A 16,092-nucleotide genomic window follows, 5' to 3' on the forward strand; every position below is an offset into this window, starting at 1 on the left:
ATTCAGATGATATGATCCACCAAAGGGAGGGTCTCCTTTTCTGATAGGCAGATTGGTTTGAAGTGATCACATCCTCAGCCTATGAGGGACTCAGCCTATGAGGGACTGATTCTGTAAGACTCAGTCTACTTCTGCTCTTGTCTCTGCTCCTTGGAAGTGGACCTTCTGGGTTTTTGATTTGACAGCCTGGTGGATCTTTGTTTCCTCAGCCCTGAGAGACTGCAGGAGAGCCAAGTCTGTCCTTCAGCAGTGCCCCAGTCCAGCAACGTAGCCTCCTTCCCCACACAGCTTCAAAATGAGCTTAAATGTCGTAAGGAGGACACTGGCTGTATGCTTGATACAAGCCTCTTCCTGTGATGGGTTTGTTGTCCAAATACCATAAGCTTGGGGTCTAGCTCCCCAGTCTCACCTGCACTCCCAGAAATCAGCAAATGGCTCTTGGGAAAAACTGGGTCAGCATTTGAGGACTTCCAATTTCCAGTGCATTATCCTAGCTCACCACAACTATTGAAAGCTTTGCTAGAGTCTCTCTTTCCTGGCAATGGTCTTTTATCTGGGTCAAGATGGATCCTCAGCCCAGATGGGCCTCAGAATGGTTTGCCTTCACTCCCTACCCCCAGGAATTTTAGTTCATTCAGCCCTAGTTGTTCCCCTGAGGGAACAACCTATGCCTTTAAAATATGATTTAAAAAAAAAAATCTACCCAGGTTTTGTAGTTATTGTCATGGGAGCACTGGCCTGCCATGACTTCCTTGGGCATTACCATAGAGCTGTAAGCTCTAAATAACTGATGATTTAATAAAACAGGGGAAAGTAAACATGAAGTGGATCAAATGGCTAAATTTTAAAATATCAAAATTTACTCTCAATTAAATGAAATTTTCACCACTTATACTATCACATCTTCATATCATAATAACCATTTTCATTAATGGTGCAGAGAACAAGGATACAGTATTGGTGGGACAGTAAATTGGGTTGGTACAGTTTCTTTGGAAACAATATTGTTAATGTTTCAAAAGTTTAGTTGCATATACCTTTGATATACAGTAATTACACTGCAAGGAATTTATTGTAAAAAATGTACTTGCACACATGTACAATGAACAGATATACAATAATATTTACTGTAGCACCTTTTGTAAAATAATTTTTTAAAAAACTAGAACAGAAACTAAATTCCCTTCAATAGGAGACTGGTTAAATAAATAATATATCCATACAATGAATATGGTTTAAAAAAAGAAATATGTGTATGTATATTTATTTTCTAGAATAAAACACAAAAATTTGTAAACAGTGGCTACTTCTGAGAGTAGGACTGGAGGAGACTTTTACTTCTCATTTTATACAATCATCGACATGGTTTTAATATTACTTCACTATATTTATGTATACCATTTATATGAAAAAACTATTATTAATAAGCAATAGTATTTAAAAATTCATGTTAATAGAATTCAAGTATAATTATAAAAGTAGTATTTGCTTGAATTATATTGGCATTCAAATATGACACTGCTTAAATAAATGCCACCTCCTGGTCCTGTGCAATGTTATAACCCAGCTTCATTGATCTTCTAAATATCTCTTCAAAAATATACTTAAAAAGCAGTTCTAAAGATTCTGAGAGTACAGCCTAAGTATCAAAAAGCACTGAGGGAAGAAGAGGTCTAGAAAGATGAAGAAGAGAGCATTCTCAATAAGACAGAAATTCTGGAGGCAGAAAACAAATATAATATAATTCAATGAAGTCAACAGGTAGGCAAGAGTTTCTCTGCGTTGTCACACATATATAATCATTATCTAGATCCCTTAGTTCAATCTAAGATTCTCTCCCAATTAAATAAAATAAACCACTTTATACACTCTTTGTATAAACAAAGAGATATCTATATTAACTTACTGAAAGTAACATGGTAAGAAACAGCAAATTTAAGCTAATTCACTAAAAACATGAGACATATAATGTGTATGTGTGTGTGTGTGTGTATATACATATTCATAAAGGTCATGTGTATATTTATTTATTTATATGTTACCATATGTTCTCCACATCAGTGGTTCGTCCTTTTTGGAAGTCATAGACCCCTTGTAGAGTCTGATGAAAAACTGTATCCCCCAGAAGAATGCAAATACGCATATGTATAACATTTTACATTCATTTCTCAGGGAGTTCATAGATTCTCAGATGCCCATATATAGACCTAAGGGCAAGAATAAATCAGAAATATAACTCTGCAAACTGATTACCTTTGCATTCAGGTGGGGGGCCACTCCACTCTCCTTGGTCATCTTTTACAGTACAATAGATAGAGCTCTCTCCATGCAGGGTGAAGCCTTTCATACATTTATATGTTACAGAGTGTCTATATGCATAACTGTTTTGTTTCTCTTCAATCATTCCATGGTCAACTTCTGGTGGTTCTGGACATAAAATTTCTTTAAAAAAATCCCAACATATTTTAAATTAATTAAACTGGCAAAGTATTTTTATAAACAAGTAAGACTAAAATTTGTTAAAGATTTTATTTACAGAAAAAACTTATTCTTCTAAATTAAACATTTCAATTCAGAGGTGAGATGAAAGCAAGGCAGAGATTTCCATTTAGGGAGTAAATGGTCTTGAGTTTAAACCTAAGATGTACCCTTCTTCTTAGAGCAGAGAAGAGGGCTCTGCTTTTCATTCCAAGGAGAAACGATGCCAAATGAAAGGAGTTGGGAATGTAAGTGGCAAGCTTGGGAAACAGGAATTTTGGATAGAGCAAAAGATTTTAAATGTCAGGATTAGACTTTGACTTTCAGGGTAAAATTTTTTAAGCATGTGTTAACTCTTGGCCTTTTATTTAAAGTAAATCTTACTAAGTAGCTGAATTTGTAAAACAAATACAAGCAGAGTATTGCTTGTTATATTATAAAAAGAAGCCTCTCCCTGGCAGTTGCCCTGATAAAAAATTAAATGGTTCCACATTCTCTGGAGCCATGAAGTTGTTTTTCTTTCTCTCTTTTTTTTCCTAAGCAGGAAAGCAATGTGATCACATGTGAACATCAAATTATATTACACAAATACTCTTAAGTACCCAGAGAATACTAGCAATTTATGAATTACTTTTAGGCCATTGATCAAAGCAAGGAACAAGAACAAGTTAATCTGATTTACACTGGGCTGGGTGGGCGATGACAACACATATTACCATCAGTTCAGTTCCAACATTTTCTGAGCACCTAATACATACCCGGCATTGTTCTATAAATAGAAGTGCAAAACCGAATAAGGTACAGTTCTTCTGTCTTAAAATACAGTGGAAAAAGACATTCAAAGAGATCATTTCAATACAAAATGGTGAGGATTATCACAAAAGCATGCACAGTGGTGTGGAAAGAGAGAAGAGGGACAGTTAACCAGCCTGGGGGGTCAGGGAAATCTTCTAAGAGAACTACAAGAATAGACCCTTAAGAAAAAAAAAAAAAAACCTAAGCAAAAAAGGGGCTGAAGGACATTCCAGGCAGAGGCAGTGTCACAAGGAATGATGGGGGGCATGAAGAAGTCTGAGGTATCTGGACAGCTACAGAAGTTTGCAAAGGATGAGGGCAAGACATAAGCATGGAGAAGCAGGTAGACCATGTCTAGCCTTGTACACTATATGAAGGAGTTTAGACTTTGTACACGATGAAGAGACACTAATAAGCTTTAAGAAGGAAAGAGACAAGTCACATTCGTGTTTTAGATGGATCACTGGGTAGAGTATAGATGAAACATTAATGGAGTGTAAGAATGGAGGCTGGAGGCCACTGCAATCAGTATCACTTTTGAACTTGAGCAAATGGGACTCCTGCCTTAGCTCCCACATCTTAAAAGGCCATGCTCTGGCCCTCCTCTGGCTGGGCCTCTCTCTACTAGATGGGGAATCTGCAGGCTGAGGGGATATGTTCAATGAGAGCTCCTCCCCCACCCCATTCTAAATCATGCTCCAGGAACTGGCACCCAGAACTCCCTGTGCCAACACCCCTTTCAAGTCTTCTCCTGGTCCATATTCTTGAGGATGGTCTATACTGTGGATGTGTTCACCTTTAGGCCAAAGTTCAGTGGAGTAGGGATAAGGGTTACAGGGGACGTGACTTGGGTGTGTAGGCCGAGCTATCCATTTACACGCATCAGAGACCCCTCACAGTGCAAGAAGGGGGCGCTGACTTGAGAAAGGCTGGGTCTTAGGCCAGCGACTTCCATTTATACCCTTGTCCTGGGCCCTGAAAATGTTAGGCGTGGCCCTTATTGCAATAGTCCAGATAATGGATTATAAACTATATTAAAAGTGTTATAGGTGGAAGATAAAACACAGGTTTGAGAAATAGATTAAGGAGTAAAGGAAAATGATTTAGTGATTAGAAGTGAGAAGATAAAGAGCGGGGCCCAGGACGACAGATATTATATAGCAGGGATTGATTCCAGGCTAGCATGTACTAGCAGTCTACTAAAATTATTTTTGAAAAAGAAAATACTGGCAGAGAGAGAGGAAAACAGATCTTTCTGATACTGAAGCTTTGTTCAGACATGAACAACTATCACTCTTGATTGATGTATAACCAAGGATAATTTTTGAGTATGTCCATTGTTCATTCATTCTTTATATCCACACCTCCATATCCACATCCACACATGGACATCAATGCTGTCTCATGTGTTGATAGAGGCCAGGGATGCATACTTGAGGTAAAACAGCTCATTGCTTAAGAATTTATACTTTCCACTTGATGTTTTTGGTATTGTCAAAACAGAAAAGTTATGTGGAAAATCAACCCTAGGAGAAGTAGGGCTTTAATAGGGATAATTGAAGACACTGGGGTTGCTGAGGAAAAAGGGCTCTTTCCTGCAGGGTTCAGATGTCAGTGGTTGCTGAGTTGCAGAGACAGATAAAAGAATCAAAGAGGAAAGTATGAACATCAGTATGTTCACCACAGAGTTGAAGATACCAGACAGAGAGTAGGACCCGGCCTAGCCGTGGGCAAGCACAAAAAGAAAGTGGGTTTGCAGTGCAAAAGCTCTTCTGTGCTGGAATATGTGCTTGGTGTCCACATTTCTGACACTCATGACAGCAATTGCTTGTAAAGATATTGGCCTCAACTGGGAGACCGCTTGTCCAGGCTTTGTGACAAGTTGTTGCCTGTGTTAGAAAAAGATATGGTCCAGCTCCTGCTTGCTTTCCATATTTGGTTCAGTATCATTTACAGCATCCCTTACTGGATGGTGGAAATAGGAAAGGTGATGGTGGGTAGTAATGACGGATATTTGAAAATAATAATGAGAAAAAGGGAGAAATAGTAGCTATAGGAGGGCGGGGCGCCAGATGGGTGTGGCTGGAGTAAACTCCTGGTTGGCAAGGCTTCATTTTATTTGTCTTCATATCAGTTGACTCCACACATTCCCTACCATAGAGTGTCAGTCAATAAATGCTTGATAAATTACACTGCATCTACTCTAGTTTCCTGCTCCTAATAACCCCCAAAACTTGCACTTAGCAATAACTTTAATGACAATGAGAGAAATAAAGCCTACTTTTTAGAATATTACATATATTTACTCCTCTCAATTTTCAGGTAGACATATGTCTCTAATGCACATACATTTAACTTGATATATCCATTTAGGAAATTATCTCTGTGTCCTATTCCCCCCTTAAGAAGATAAGATTTTCAAGTGCAGAAACCATACTTCTTCTTTATTATATAAGGTTATTTCTCTAATGATAAAAAAAATACCACTTTAAAACACTTCTACATAACTACCTCAGTTAATAATCCTTAAAGGAACACATAAGTAACACTAGGTGTTAGAAGACTTATGGGTTTGAAATCAAGAGATCTGGGTTAAATGCCTTCTTTTGCACTTATTTTGGCATATGGGATCAAGTCATACACACACTCTGGTCAACAGTATTTTAATCCATAAAATTAAAAATTATGGGGGAAAAAAAACCCATACTTATTTTACTTGACTGTTAGAAGGAATGGTAAGATGACCAAGCACAATATAAACCTTAGTTTGTTTTTAATCCTTTATCTGCACAGTTAATAAATTAAGAAGCATTACTAATAGAGATCTTTAAATTAGATAAAACACACACACATTGGAAGGTGAGGGTACTACAAATACATACTGTGGGTTATTCTTAAAGAGCAGAAAGCAATTTATTATTAATTATTCAGTCCCACACCTGAGTGCTTAGAATTTTTCAGTCTTACCTTGGCATTCTGGAAACGGATCACTCCACTCAACAGTACTTCCCGCAAGAGAACAGTAACTAGAAGTTGCACCAACTAATTTGTACCTAAAACAATGAGGGAAGAAAAAAAGTTAAGTTCCATTCACACATATCTGACTTCCCTTAAATTCTCCAGAATATCATCTTAAAATATTTATGACACCAGTAGATAGAGACAAAACAATAGTTGATAAAAGTCCATGTGGCAGTTTAAAGGAAAAGAAAAAATTATATCTAAAAGGGTGACATTAAAGAATAAAAAAGGGCGGCTTTGGAGGCGGCTGCGACGCTAGGGTGAATGCCCCTCCCACTTTCGAGTCGTTCTTGCTCTTTGAGGGCAAAAAGAAGATCACCATTAACAAGGACACCAAGGTACCCAATGCCTGTTTGTTCACCGTCAACAAGGAAGACCACTCTAGGAAACATCATTAAATCGCAGCTGCTTATGGACCCACAGGTGCTGTTTGCTGGCTACAAAGCACACCCTTCCCCCCACCTTGGAACACAAGATCATCATCCTCATGCAGAGGGACTAGAGCCCCCAGGAGGCCTTCGCCAATGCCATCACAGATCTCATTAGTGAGCTCTCCCTGCTGGAAGAGTGATTCCAGGTGGCCATCAAAGACAAGCAAGAAGGAATTGAGTAGTGGGCCGCACCTGGCCCTTTTCCAGGCACCAGGTGGACAAGAGAACTTCTTCCAGCTGTGGGCCTCCTTGTAGAAATTACAGTGAGCCCCTCACCCCCGACACCGACGTGGCCTGTACATAGTTTTATCTTCCTAGTAAAATGTGGCAGGAAAAGACCCAGCTGTGGGCTGAAGCAGAGGTGACTTCAAAGCAAATGGACCATCAGTTCAGTGGAGGTTGCGGACCTGTTCCAAAGCCACTCAGGGGCCTCATTTCAGGACTGGCCCAGAGACCCAGATTTCTGTCTGAGAAGGTGGCAGGAACAAACTCATTCTGGACAAAACCTGGGAACCTGGGGCTGCCAGGCAGCGTCTCAAGCAGAAGGAAACTGAAAACCCATGTGCTTCCAGGAGTCTCTACTCTAGAAGCCTCAGCTGCCGGGCCTGCCTCCCGGCAGCTCTCCCCAGGCTTCTCTTACATAGTAGAGTTTAATAAAAATATTCACCGACTAAAAAGAAAAAAAAGAATAAAAAAGTATAAGGCAAAATATTTTTGATTTGGGTAGGGCACATGTTAGAAAATAGTAAAGTGTTTTAAAACATTTTTAAAAGATACAGATGCTTAAATATTTTATATTTCTGAGTTCTAAAAGATCACTACAGATGCCATAGAATAATAGAATGGGTTTAAAGGGTTCAAAGTACCCCCAGATTTAATATTAATGATACTAGTGATCCAAACATCTATGTTTAGTACAGGAGACAAGTGATACTGATAGTTTTATAAAGAACAGGGATACACATACAGAATAAAATATCATAATTCAATTTGCAGATATTAAATGAGAGAATGAGTATACAGGTTTTAGCAGCACCTGAGACATTGACAATACTCAATGAGTAAGTTCCTTTTCCCTGCATAGAGAACTTATAAAAGATCTTAGGTCAGAATGATATTTTCACACTAGGAATAATTGTTTTTAACCCATGATATTTTATAACAGATTGTTCGCATACAGAAAAAGCAAATGCAAATTCATTATTTAGGTAAAGATTGGTTTCATATTTAACACTGAAAGGATTTAATTTCTCCAAGGATCATCAACTTATCACAAGTTTTGTCCTATACAAATCACACTTAAAATTTTATAATGAATCACATATGTACTGAAATCTAACCATTGAGAGAATTTTGGTGGTATTATAAGAAATCTTCCTTTCTTGCCCCATTTTACTAAATTTAACTGTGATGAGTTCATGATAAAGGATCTTTGAACAGAGGGGTGGTTTTATTGCTACTAGCTTGTAAACACTGGCCACAAATCTAAAAGCTTCCATCTTAAATCCTAATTTGTTTTTCCATTTGTTAAATATAGTGTTTCATATATCCAAACTTACCCTGTATTACATGAAAAATGGATGGACGATCCAAATAATAGGTCATGTGTTATATTGACATGACCATTTTTTATTTCTCTAGGGTTAGCACATGATTTTTCTAGAAGAGAATACAAATTGATTTTTTTAATTAAATTTTCAGGCACATCTATGCAAATTCATCATCTGAACCATTGATATTACTTATCTTTAGACTATTTAAATCATACCTTCATTTTATCAGTTTCAAGAAAGCAACATATTTAGACTATACACTATTTCATTTTAGGTAACCTTAAACTAATTAAATGTGAAATCAGTGAGTAAAGTAATATTTGTAGCTCACAAGTATTTAGTTTCCCTAATTTAAAATAAAATGGTTCCAATGGTTCATTTAAGAATCATTCTAAATAATAACATGTACACATAGACTTCCACTATGAGTGAAGGAAGAAACACTATTTTCCCCAAACACCATATGATTAAGAATACTCTTTAAAAATTATACTCACTTTTACAAAATTCATCAGGTTTGGACCACGTAAAATTCTGAAGGCAAGTTAGTTTTCCTGAGAGAGAATGGTCCCTTATGTAGCCCAAACGGCAATCATATTCTACAGTGGAACCTTCTGGGAAATAATTCTGTTTGGTATAAGACTTTTTGAGAGATGCAAAAAGTAGCCTGGTTGGAACATCACAGCTACCTAAAATTATTAACAAAAGCAACAACAAAAAAATTAATATCACTTTATTTTATAACCTATGTTTAATTATCTGGTCCTATATCACTCCTTTTTCTATACTTCTTTGTACATATTTGGTATTTATATTAATGTCACTATGGCATTGACAGTGTATCAAGCATATTCACATATAAATTTTCATTTCCTAGTTACTAGAGGCCTGTGAAGTAGATTTGGTACATAGAAGTCACTATGCCCACAATTTAGAAAATATAACTCATTTAAGTTACCTGGCATAGTTCTGGAACTGACTCAGTTAATGCCAGTTCCCTTACCCTGCCCCATGTAGCACAGGGGTAGATGAGAACTGGTATTTCCAGATCCCTGGGCTAGTGTCCTAGACAACGATAATAGTTAACAATAATAGCTAATATTTATTGAGTGCTTCTAAATGTTTTACACATATAAACTCATTTAATCCTCAGAACAACCTATGGGGACAAGGATCAGATGAGCCAATGGTGTACCTGAAAGTATTTACAAACTGTAAACATCCAGGCAAATGTGAATTTATAGTGGCATGGTATAGTGGAAGGGGCACTGGATTTATAGTCAAAAGACTCAAGTTTCCACCCTGCATAAGGGAGCTCCTGATCTCAAGGAAGTTGTTTAACTGGGGGCTGCTTTCTCAACTGTAAGATGTGGATAAGTCCCTAACTCACCTCAGGGAGTTGTCGGAAGGATTAGATGAAGTACTATATGCAGAAGAGTCATAAACTCTAAAACATGATACATGTGCAAAGACTTATGTACTTCAACCTCCTGCCTTGTATCATGGATAGATAAAAAGTTAAAGCTGATCTCACACCTGATTTCAAAAAATACTTGTGGCAGTTTCTATCTTTACTGTAGCTTCCATTGCTCCAAGTTGTTCAAAGGCAGGAATCAAGTCTTACCTTTATCTTTACTTGTATATGTCAAAGTTAATCTAGGGCTATGCCTATAATGATAGATTTTGAGATAAAAATTGATAATTTAAAAAAATATCACTACAGAGTTATATTGGGTAAGTCCTACTTTACAAAATGAAATTCAAGAAAACAGAGGATCTCTGTTATGTGTCTCAAGGTAATTGCCAAACATAGTTATATATAATTTACTCCCTAAACAGTACCTATTGTTTACTTTTGCTATTAATCAGTTCAAGAGTTACAGTGTTAAGGGAAAAAAAAAAAAAAAAAGTTAACGAAGGGCAGGACCTATTCCAGAAAGCAATGCCGTCAATTAGCTAGATTGTGAAGTGCCAACAGGTATAACCTGGCGATTAATAATGCTAGAAAACTATCAATTACCAGTCACTGCAAAGAAGGATAAAATTAAACTTAAGAAACATTCCATTCCCATAACTTTTCTAAAATGAAATGAAAAACTTACGATTACAAAATTCTGCAACCTCTGACCATTTATTATTCAGACAGACCACTGAGTCTGCCTTGCCAGGAACTTTTACAAAGCCTTCGTTGCATTTGTATGTTACTGTGCTTTGTTTGGGAAAACTTGTAAGAGCTCCCAAAGCTGGTTGGGCATTAGGTACATCTGGGGGAAGGCCGCAGTCACCTAGGGAGGAAAAAACAGAACTGAAGGAAATACCACTTTTCAATTCATTGCAGCATTCCTTTCCCAAGACGAATAAGGGAAGCAGCAATGGCTTTCTATGCCCACATAACATTTCCATCCAATGCTCAGCTGACATACCGAGAACTTGCTAGGCTTCCTGTCTGTCAATTAATTCAAAACTAAAATAGTCGAAAATAAATTCCTGCCCTTCGTTATCTAATATATATATATATACACACACACACATATATATATACATATATAAAATATATATAGTGTTTTAGACTTTCACATACATAATGTTGCGAGGCACACAATAAAGACAGACGCCCCCTTGGAACGTTACACCTGGAGGAGATGACGCGCAAACTTGTAGCGCCACGTCTGTACACGACTGGACCCTGTTGAGAGGTGAGAGTGGTCAACTATTTGGCCTTCCACCCTTAAGGAGATGCTGAGGATTCACTCTATTCGAGCCCTACCTTTCGGCTTCCGGGTGTTTGCTCCCTCTACCCTCCACGCCTCACTCCTAAAACCCTGCCAGCTGGGGTCCCGCACAGCAAGCTTCCTAACTGCCGGCTAGCAGCGGAGAGCTTCTTCCCGTCCCCAGGGATCGTGCCAGTAGGAGCGCTGATCCTTAAAGGTAGAGGATTACGGAAACAATTAGGGATGCCGACACTCCTCAGCTACCCTGGTCCGCCGACTTTTCGGTTGTTGTAGAGACGGGCCCTGCCCCTCCCACACTGCCTAAAGGTTTAGCCTGAGGGGTGGGGTGGGGTGGGGGGTCCCCGTGGGGGGGGGTCCCCGACCCCCACTCACCCGACGCAGCCGGAGGACGCAGGAGAAGCAGCAGCAGCGGCGGGGCCAGCCCGCCCAGTAGGCGCAGCACGGCGGGGGCGCTCCGCCGCGCGGGACTCATAGCGCGCGGGGACGGGGATCCTGCTTCGGGGCTCCGCGGTCTCTGAGGTTAAGACCAAGCAGGCTCGAGCCAGGAGCTGGAAGTAGGAGCAGCGCCCGGTAGTTCTGCAATTCGAGTTAAATTAGCGCCTTGGGCGGGGCCAGGGCTCTGAATCTCCAAAAGAGGTGGGTGGAGAAGGGCTTTGCTCACACCAGGTGCTGGGCCGGGTAAGGGCGGGGGCTCCATCGTCACTGGCCTCAGGGGACCCAAGCAGAGGAAAGAGGGATCCTGGGCAAGGAGAGGAGCTCTCCGGCGCTGGACGCTGCGGGGGGGGAGGGGCGGGGGGGCTGCAATGAGCCGCCAAGTGGAAATGTAAATATCTGCTTTCTTAAGTAAACAAAAAAATGGGGGGAACGGAAGAGAGAGCAGAATGGTTAAGTGGCGCAGGCTTTGCTCCCCGGCAATCTGAATTAGTTTAAGTGGAAATTAAGCGCACTTGAGTGCTGCAAAGCTGGGCTGTAGGTGCGGTGGAATTTGTTTGCTCCCGGAGCTGAGAAATAGGGCCCACCCAGGGAAGTGGTGTCTTCAACTAGGAGGTCTGTCAAATGCCAACAGGAGGATGGAAGAATAAACACCACAGTGTGATGTCTCCTAGGAAACTCTGTAATACGAAAACAGCAAGTGGGAAACGACCCCAGAAAACAGGTCAAGAAACACAGCAGGGAGTGAATATTGTTTTTACCATGTTTGCATGAGAATCGCTTTCGTCTCCAGGGTTCTTCTTATATACCAAGGACACCTCTTGAATTCTACTTAGGGACTATTGTAGTGTGACTGCAGATAGAAAGTCACCATCCTGTGGAGTATGCCTGTGTGTCGGGCCGGGAGAAAGATGACAAAACAAAAACCGAGCGCCAGAAAGCTAAAAAGCTAAATGGTAGGATGGTGGATTTTAAGAGGAAGGTTTGTTAGAAGACCTTAAGTATATGCCAGGGGTTTGCCAGGCTGGCCATACCTTAGAATCGCATGGGGTGTATGGGGGGGTGGGGTGGGCAGGGGAGGCAGTGTTTTTAAAATCCAGATGTCAAGCTAAACCTGACAAGTTAAATTAGAATCTCTGGAGATAGGACCGGGCATCAGGATTATTTAAAGCGCTCCAGGTAATTCTACTTTGCAGCCAGGTTGAGAACCACAGAGCTATATGGTGCTGGTCAGAGTGAAGATCCACCCAGCCCAGGACTGTCTCTGTCAAAAACACTAAAGGACATTGATGAGAAGGCCACTTACTCATCTTCAAGGAGAGTGACTCAAAGTACATGTTTCCCTTAAGCAATTTACCTGATCTGGTTAGCAGAGTCCTAGCCTAGGTTTCCTATGCCCTCAAACACTTTACCTAATTAAATGGAATCCCTAACTTGGAATTATGCCTTGGTCCACAGACCAGCTGTGGAATCCATGCCTCCTATCCTTTCCAAAATGCTTCCTGATCACTCTTTATTGGTTTGTATGAGCTTTATAAGGAGGAAAACAACAGTTTTGATGACAGCATTTTCTCTAACTCATGCTTACTGTACTGAACGGAACCTTGTGTCACCCAGTGCTGGAACCAGTCCTGTACGGATTCCAGGAAAGGAACTCCTATAGGCTTTCATGACCTATCAGTATTAAAACATTCTAGAGTTTAGAAGGGGGGTAGGGGAGGTGCTTTTAAAACCATCTAATATGATCTTCATATTTGATATTAAAACACCTTATTTTTACTCCCATATTTGACATAAAAACACAAAGTATATCAGGGCCCAGCAGTGTTTTAGAAGTAATACCAGGTCTTCATTTATTCTTCCAAAGAGCCTCCCATGACCTTAACTACCACTCCCTTCTGCCACACCATCATAGGCAGGTAGTGTACATTCCTGCTTGAGCTCACAGAATTGGTGTGAAAGGCAAGGTGGCATCATAAAAAATAGTTGAAGGCCAAGTCCAGTTATGGAACTGTTAGAAGACTTCACTTTGAGGCCTAAGACTTAACTTAGAGCTCTCTAAGTTTTTATTAAGTGAATATAATAGCTTTTTATCCAAAGAAAACAATGAGGTCTGCAAATATTAAAAAAAAAAAAATTATGTCTCTCACCCAGCTTAGCCACACTAAATGCTCTAAGCATTTACCTTCCAAACTACTTAGTTGATAATACGTTATTTAAAGGAACTTTTATGAGCAATAACTGGGTGGACTCTTTAGTAACACTTTTAGTAATACCACTCCCAGGAAATTTCAACATTTCCTCAGAATGTTGCAAAAAGAAAAAAAAAAGAAATCCAGTATCCATTTATTCAATTTAGAAAAAGGTTCTATGACAAAAATCTATACATGATTAAGAAAAATTAAATATACAAACATAATTTACTGAAGATTGTTTTGGCCTCAATTTGTTGTGTTCCAGTCACTTCATATACATTATATACAATTTTTCCAATACAACTTCATGAAGTGGAGATAACTGTCCACATTTTATAGATGAGGAAACAAGCTGTGTAAGTAAGCAATTTACCCACATCTGTGCAGCTACTAAGTGACCGGGCCAGAATCTAAATCCAGTTTGTCTGATTCCCAAAAGTACACTTACCTATCTTACCCTACCACACTACATTCTTTTTGTTGGAATCAGTCAGCAAAGGTTTCTTCTGTGTGGAGGACACTGAATTAGGCAATTTGGGGAGGTGATTTGAGACCCAGCTGCATTTGGTGTCAGCAGTGGTGCTGAGCCTTCATACTTGACCTACCAAAAACCAGCTATGTATTCTCAGGGACTCATGTACCCATTGATTAAGAAAGAGTTTGGGACTAAAATAGTCTCTATAGAGCTCTCCAATTCCAAAACAATGTTTATATAATTAAATTGAAAAACATTCAACAAAATAGATCTATGATTTTGGCAGAGGTTAGGAAACACGGCTCCCACCTCTGTCCCAGGAACCATCCAATGACTACATCAAAGGTTTTTAATAAATTGAGGACCACTTAGTACTCAGAAGCACACTAAAAAAGGGCCAATACTTGTGTTCCAGAATCTGTAACCTAGGAGAGAGGTTTTACATGATAAATACTGTGAGCATGCCACAATCAATGTAGTATGGGGGTTCAGAAAAGAGAAAAAGGAACATGTCAATTGGGGTGGAGGAGGCTAACGGCCTAGTGATTCAGCTAAATATGACAAATGAATATCAATGCAATAGGGAAAATATGAGAAAAGATAAGAATGGTATGAGCAAAGGTTTGGGGTCAGGAAAAGCTCATTTGATTCCACGAATAGTAAGGAGTTTCCTTTAGGGAGAGCTTGGGGAAATGAATTGGACTAATGGAAAAAAAGGCTGAAAGATAGGCTGGCAACAGACTTGAGAGAGCCTTAAACAGAAGGCTTCCACATTTTATGCTATTCAGAAGCATTGGAGGCCAGTTGAAGATTTTAAGCAGGAAGTATGAGGTTAATTTGGCAGTTGTGTATAAGATGTTGCAGTGGGAATGACTGTGAGTAAAGACTCAATTTAGCTCACTATGCAATGGTCCAGTGACTGACTTCATATTGGAGGACAGAAACATCTTTAATTTTAAAATAATAAATCTATATTAAGGAAGCAATCTTGTTCCTCTGAAAAACCACTGACACAATTATTATAGCCATTTCAGTTTCTATGTTTGCTCCAACCAAATACATTTCAATGGAAGAACTCAGAATTTGGTGACTGATAAGGAACAAGGAAAAAAAGCATTAAAGCCGGCTCAGTGGTTTGGTGTCTGTGAGACTAGAGGCCCTATTTGAAAGAATTATCTATTCCAAAGTCAAGAGGTAATTTAGGGAAGAAATAAAAATTTGGCTGAGCACTTGTTGAATACAAAATGCCTGGGCACGGTGTCCATTTGGAGATGTACAGCATGAGATGAAAATGTAGGAGAGATTAGGCTGGAGCGTGGATGAGACATGGCTTGAAGGCGAGGTAACCAAGGGAAGGAGTGTAAACAGAAACTCAAAGAGGCCAGAGGAGTGAGCCTTGCTACCCGCCCTCCCTGCCACCCCCCACATTAGAGTACAAGTAATAAAGGGGAAGGAGAGGATAGTGGAAAGAGAAGAGGAGAACGTAATTTCCCGAAAGCCTAGAGACACAAAACCATGAGCCAAATATTATCACCCTAGTTATAAGTGAGACAGTTGGTGTTTAGGGAAGTAACTAGCCTCAAATCACTTGGCTTATGAGGGGTGGAGCTGGGGCTTAGGATCTTAACTCTTTGTTACACTGCTCAGCATCACCTCCTCTGGGAAACCTCCCTGACCACGACGTCAGACCTAGTACCAAAGTACCCCAGTCTTTCAGTGTCTTTCAGTTCCTCAATTCTAGGAAATCAGTCTGTTTCATATTTGCATTCATAACTCAGCCTAGAATTATCCCCAAGCAGTCTTAAGATGGCCAACACAAATAAAAACTTTTTATTGAGGTATTTTGTCATGCAGCTGCAAACCAGAGCAGCTGTGCTGTGCAGAATAAGTAAAGTGTATTCTTAAAAAGTAAGTGAAAACAAATGAGCAGACTTCCATTTCTTATAAAGGGAGTTTATTCTCCAGGAATTCACTAATCAA

General features: G+C 39.6%; 1 protein-coding gene and 1 pseudogene across 8 annotated transcripts in view; one reads left to right on the forward strand and one right to left on the reverse strand.

Annotated features, from left to right (window-relative positions):
* Positions 1–16,092, reverse strand: part of CD55 (CD55 molecule (Cromer blood group)) — a 62,042-nt gene that overhangs the window by 14,927 nt on the left and 31,023 nt on the right. For 4 of the 8 annotated variants that reach the window (XM_059939176.1, XM_059939168.1, XM_059939186.1 and 1 more), the window contains 5 exons: positions 10,381–10,563; positions 8,776–8,967; positions 8,285–8,384; positions 6,241–6,326; positions 2,254–2,442 (listed from right to left, as the gene is read on the reverse strand). In XM_059939176.1, the coding sequence (XP_059795159.1) occupies positions 2,254–2,442; positions 6,241–6,326; positions 8,285–8,384; positions 8,776–8,967; positions 10,381–10,563 (750 nt within the window). Of the gene's footprint in view, positions 1–2,253; positions 2,443–6,240; positions 6,327–8,284; positions 8,385–8,775; positions 8,968–10,380; positions 10,564–11,382; positions 11,735–16,092 lie in introns of those variants that run through there. The other 4 variants (XM_059939215.1, XM_059939206.1, XM_059939148.1 and 1 more) reach the window with 2 other exon arrangements.
* LOC132347360 (DNA-directed RNA polymerase II subunit RPB11-a-like) lies at positions 6,335–6,907 on the forward strand (annotated as a pseudogene).

Source organism: Balaenoptera ricei, chromosome 1 (assembly GCF_028023285.1).
Source record: "Balaenoptera ricei isolate mBalRic1 chromosome 1, mBalRic1.hap2, whole genome shotgun sequence".
NCBI lineage: Eukaryota > Metazoa > Chordata > Mammalia > Artiodactyla > Balaenopteridae > Balaenoptera > Balaenoptera ricei.